This window comes from Bubalus kerabau, chromosome 8 (genome assembly GCF_029407905.1).
Source record: "Bubalus kerabau isolate K-KA32 ecotype Philippines breed swamp buffalo chromosome 8, PCC_UOA_SB_1v2, whole genome shotgun sequence".
Taxonomy (NCBI): domain Eukaryota; kingdom Metazoa; phylum Chordata; class Mammalia; order Artiodactyla; family Bovidae; genus Bubalus; species Bubalus kerabau.
This window is the reverse complement of record NC_073631.1, coordinates 96,068,413-96,073,101: the sequence shown is the minus strand read 5'-3', so window position 1 is coordinate 96,073,101 and position 4,689 is coordinate 96,068,413. Positions and strand designations below refer to the sequence as shown.

The 4,689-nt window shown below is 48.8% G+C and overlaps 1 protein-coding gene across 1 annotated transcript; it reads left to right on the top strand.

Moving 5' to 3' along the window:
• Positions 1-611: 611 nt before the first annotated feature.
• On the top strand, positions 612-3,966 carry OPN1SW (opsin 1, short wave sensitive). The gene is made up of 5 exons (XM_055589522.1): positions 612-966; positions 1,263-1,431; positions 1,747-1,912; positions 2,331-2,570; positions 3,492-3,966. The coding sequence occupies exons 1-5, from the start codon at positions 612-614 to the stop codon at positions 3,609-3,611; spliced, it is 1,050 nt and encodes a 349-aa protein (XP_055445497.1). The 3' UTR covers positions 3,612-3,966.
• The last annotated feature ends 723 nt before the right edge of the window (positions 3,967-4,689 follow it).

Genomic DNA, 4,689 nt, shown 5'->3' with positions numbered 1-4,689 from the left:
GACTCGCCATGAAGAAACTGGCAGCCTGGGATGCCTTAGACCTCTAGGCATTGTCGAGTTGCCCCTGGACTGTTCCATGAAGGCTGTTCAAGAACACTCTCTATCCCCTACCCTTTCCTGCAGCCTGAGGCTGGCTGAGCCCAAGACCCCTGGAGAGGGAGACTTAGGGGGCACCTACCACAATGGGGCAGATGGTGTGTAAACACCTACATGGATGTAGTGGTGCCTGAAGCGAAACGAAGAGGCTTGCCTTCAACAGTTCCACTCAAAGGGAAAAAGAGTGGTGGAAGGGTCTTCATTAAATATGGGTCAGCATCTCCCTACTGAGTCCACCCTTATTTATTCCAGCCTGCAGCATCGCATATCTGGATTCTGTGAGCCCAATCTTTTATCCTCTGAAGAACACACAATCGGCTTTGGGGCCACAAAAGGTTTAGATGGGGGTTTGGGGTCTCTAATCTCAAACTTTGTCCTTAGGAGGCTTAGGATCAGTACTGATCTTTCAGGGAGCCCCAAAGTGGCTTTGGAGGAGAGGGTCTTTGGCAGGGTGGGGGGAAAGTGGTGGGGGAGGATGATCTATAAGAGGAATCAGAGGGGGTGGGGGACATCCCATGAGCAAGATGTCAGAGGAGGAGGAGTTTCTTCTGTTCAAGAACATCTCCTTGGTGGGGCCGTGGGATGGACCTCAGTACCACCTCGCCCCTGTCTGGGCCTTCCACCTCCAGGCAGTCTTCATGGGTTTTGTCTTCTTTGTAGGGACGCCACTCAATGCCACAGTGCTGGTGGCCACACTGCGCTACAGAAAGTTGCGGCAGCCGCTCAACTATATTCTGGTCAACGTGTCTCTGGGGGGCTTCATCTACTGCATCTTCTCTGTCTTCATCGTATTCATCACCAGTTGTTATGGGTACTTCGTCTTCGGCCGCCATGTCTGTGCCCTGGAGGCCTTCCTGGGCTGTACAGCAGGTACTGCCGGCGAAGGGAGCTGGAGGGATGGGAAGGATCCTGCTTCAGGATGGGAGCCAGGGGCCAGTCTTTTGGGTTAGAGTGGACCCCTAAAGAGGAGTCAAGGGGGTAGAAGTTTGGTGTTCTTTTGAATGCTGAGGTAGAGAGCCACCCAGAGGTCTGAGCAAGTCCCAAACTCTATTTCACTCTCCAGTCCAACCCTTCCTCTCTGTGCTTTCTCCACACTGCCTGTATTCCACTCTGCCTGCCAGGATGAGTGGAGCTGTTTACCCCATTATCCACCCATTTCATCACAGGTCTGGTGACAGGCTGGTCACTGGCCTTCTTGGCCTTTGAGCGCTACATCATCATCTGTAAACCCTTCGGCAACTTCCGCTTCAGCTCCAAGCATGCCCTGATGGTGGTCGTGGCCACCTGGACCATCGGTATTGGTGTCTCCATCCCACCCTTCTTTGGCTGGAGCCGGTGAGAGTGCAGGGCAGTTATGCTGACTTAGCTAGAAGCTCAGGTTCTCAGGGCAGGAAGAGAGTGGGGTATGGTCATTGACCTCTAATTTTTAAAGAGCTGGAGGAATAGAGAAGGGAAAGGGCTGTGGGAGACAAGTGCTAAGGTTTACTCTGTGGTTGGAATTGCTAAAGGTTGGCTATTGAGGACAGAAAATACCCTCTGCCTGACATAACTCTGGGTTCTAAGCAGAGAACACAACCCAGAAATCTCAGCTCCCACTCTACCAATTCTTGCTGTGAGCCTCACGGTGAACAAGTGCTTGGTCCCTTGCAGATTCGTCCCTGAGGGCCTGCAGTGTTCCTGTGGTCCCGACTGGTACACCGTGGGCACCAAATATTACAGCGAGTACTATACCTGGTTCCTCTTCATCTTCTGCTACATTGTGCCTCTCTCCCTCATCTGCTTCTCCTACTCTCAGCTGCTGGGGGCCCTTAGAGCTGTGAGTGGCTTTTGTGAGGGTCAGGGAGGAGGGGTCACAGGGCTCTAGATGAGAGGGAAGAGTGGGTATGTGCTCTAGAACACAAAACACCCGGAAATGTTCACAGCCAGGGTGAGGGGTATCAAAAAGCAGTGCAGGAAGCAGGGACAGGGAGATGAGGAGATGAAGAGTGAGGTGGAGTCATCCCAGCTCAGATGTATCGAGAGATGCCTGTGATTCCATCCAGTATCACGGACTGGAGAGAGAGCTGGCTCCATCTTGCCTTCCTCAATGAAAGGGGAACAGAGGAACTAGGTCAGAAGGTGGGATGGCAGAGAGACAATTAGAGCAGATGGCCCCCTTGTTGAAAAACGTCCAGAGACTTGGGGGTTCAGGGCCAGGGAGCAGAAGGCGTGATGTTTTTCTGCGTTCTTTCCAGGTTGCGGCTCAGCAGCAGGAGTCAGCTTCGACCCAGAAGGCTGAGCGGGAGGTGAGCCACATGGTGGTGGTCATGGTGGGATCCTTTTGTCTCTGTTACACACCCTACGCTGCCCTGGCCATGTATATAGTCAACAACCGTAACCATGGGGTGGACTTACGGCTTGTCACCATTCCTGCCTTCTTCTCCAAGAGTGCTTGTGTCTACAATCCCATCATCTACTGCTTCATGAATAAGCAGGTAAAGTTCTCTTTTAAAAAAAATTTGTTTGGGGCTGTGCTGGGTCTTTGTTGCTGCCCACAGGCTTTCTCTAGTTGTGGTGAGCAGGGGGCTTCTCACTGCGGTCACTTCTCTTGTTGTGGAGCACGGGTTCTAGGCTCAGGCTTCAGTAGTTGTGGCACGTGGGTTTAGTTGCTCTGCCTACCCCAAATCCTGAATTGAAGCTAATAACCCAAACTCAAGACAAATCAAGGATGGCTCCTGTTTTATAGAGCCAAACATTCTGCTTTGAGAATTGTTTCCTCAGTTCCAGAAGCAGATTAAAAACTAATGAGGAAGCTCCTGGGTATTAACAGAACTGGCAGTCCTTTCCTAGTTGGGAGCACTTTCTAGTAATGGTGGGTGGGTGGGGGTACTGTGGGGTCACTTTTGACAGTGCTCTCCTGGCTACCCACTCCAGTATTCTTGAGCTTCTTGTGGCTCAGCTGGTAAAGAATCTGCCTGCAATGCGGGAGACCTGGGTTCAATCCCTGGGTTGGGAAGATCCCCTGGAGAAGGGAAAGGCTACCCACTCCAGTAATTCTGGCCTGGAGAATTTCATGGCCTGTATAGTCCATGGGGTTGCAAAGGGTCAGACACAACTCAGTGACTTTCACTTTCACTTCACTTTCTTGGGACGGGGTGCTTTGTGAGGTTTCCCAACAGTGAGGCCTCAGGGTTAGCCAGAACGTGTAGGGATTATTACTGTAGATCCAGGAGGAGTGAGTAGCATTAGCCTGGACTAGCCAGCTCTCAGGATTGAGAAGACATAATCAATACTGCTCGAGGAGATCCCATGTATAAGGCTATGGGGATACAAAGATCTTTTTTCTCGCATGCTTCCTGAGGTTACCTCCTCTGTACTGGTCTGCCAAGGAGACTATCTGTGCTCTTTCCCTCTAGTTCCGAGCTTGCATCATGGAGATGGTGTGTGGAAAACCCATGACAGATGAGTCTGAACTGTCTAGCTCCCAGAAAACCGAAGTGTCTACTGTCTCTTCTAGCCAAGTTGGCCCCAACTAAAGAGCCATACTGGCCTGTGTGCAGTGAGGACTTTACATTTGAGGACATTTCTACTCTCTCTGTCAAAAACCAAACCACTATCAACATAGAAAATGGGAAGGGGAGTGATAGCAACTTGAGGGGTCAGTTTCCCATTTTCCTACTATTTCCTTCCTACCTACAAAGCAACTGCTGCAGCTGGGTGGTCTTCTGACCTCCTCAAGGGCCACTGCCACAGTCATCAGCTTCTACTCTTAAGTGGCACAATTTATAGCGTTTGGAGAACAGATTTCTATGTACAAGGCAACTGTAAAGGAGTATGGCTAATTTTTCAGTGTACAGACAATTATTTTCCTTTTCAGAAATTTTTTTTCCCTCCTGGGGATCCGTTCAAAGATGATACATTTTGAATCAGAACTTAGGAAAACACCTTGGAAATGAGACATTAAATTAAAAAAAAAAAAAAAACAAACCCTTTAGTAGGTCCTAAATGAGTTTGAAAGAACTTTCTTATGTTGTCACTGCCAGTAACAGCTATCACTTGGACATGCCCATAAATGCCTGCACCAGCATGAACTATTACAGGTGCTTCCTCCCCCTGCCCCCACAGCTCTTATTTGGCTAAACCGATTTATCTGTCTTAAGCTGCGTATTTACTAAAGTCAATAGTTCAACTCCCTTCATGTTCTCAAAATGAACTGGCACATCTCAATACTGCTTATAAACTATACACAATGTTCAAAAAACTGTTTTACCTTATATTCTGTCTCCCCACACCATGAAGAAGAGCCTTTTTGAAATAAAAATCAAGATAAATGTGTGTACATTCAGAAATGACTGTGTTTGGTATCAGACAATTATGTAATGAGCAGCTGGGCTCCTCTCCAGTTACATGGCCTAAGAGAAGCAGAGAAGGGTTATGGCTGTATAAGGATGCTAAAGATTTCAGTAACCAATTTGGGAGAAGGTAGCAACTTCTCTGGGTTGGGGTGGGGTAAACCTTCTAGGAGAGGTCCATTTTCTGTGACATTTTATAACCCCATAATTCTAAGCAAGAGTTCCATTTCTTAAGAAAATAAAGGACATACATACCCTTCAG

Coding starts and splice junctions, on each gene's coding strand:
- OPN1SW (XM_055589522.1), top strand. CDS start 612: ATGAGCAAGATGTCAGAGGAGGAGGAGTTTCTTCTGTTCAAGAACATC. Junction 1,432..1,746: donor CCCTTCTTTGGCTGGAGCCG/GTGAGAGTGCAG, acceptor GGTCCCTTGCAG/ATTCGTCCCTGAGGGCCTGC. Junction 1,913..2,330: donor TGCTGGGGGCCCTTAGAGCT/GTGAGTGGCTTT, acceptor CGTTCTTTCCAG/GTTGCGGCTCAGCAGCAGGA.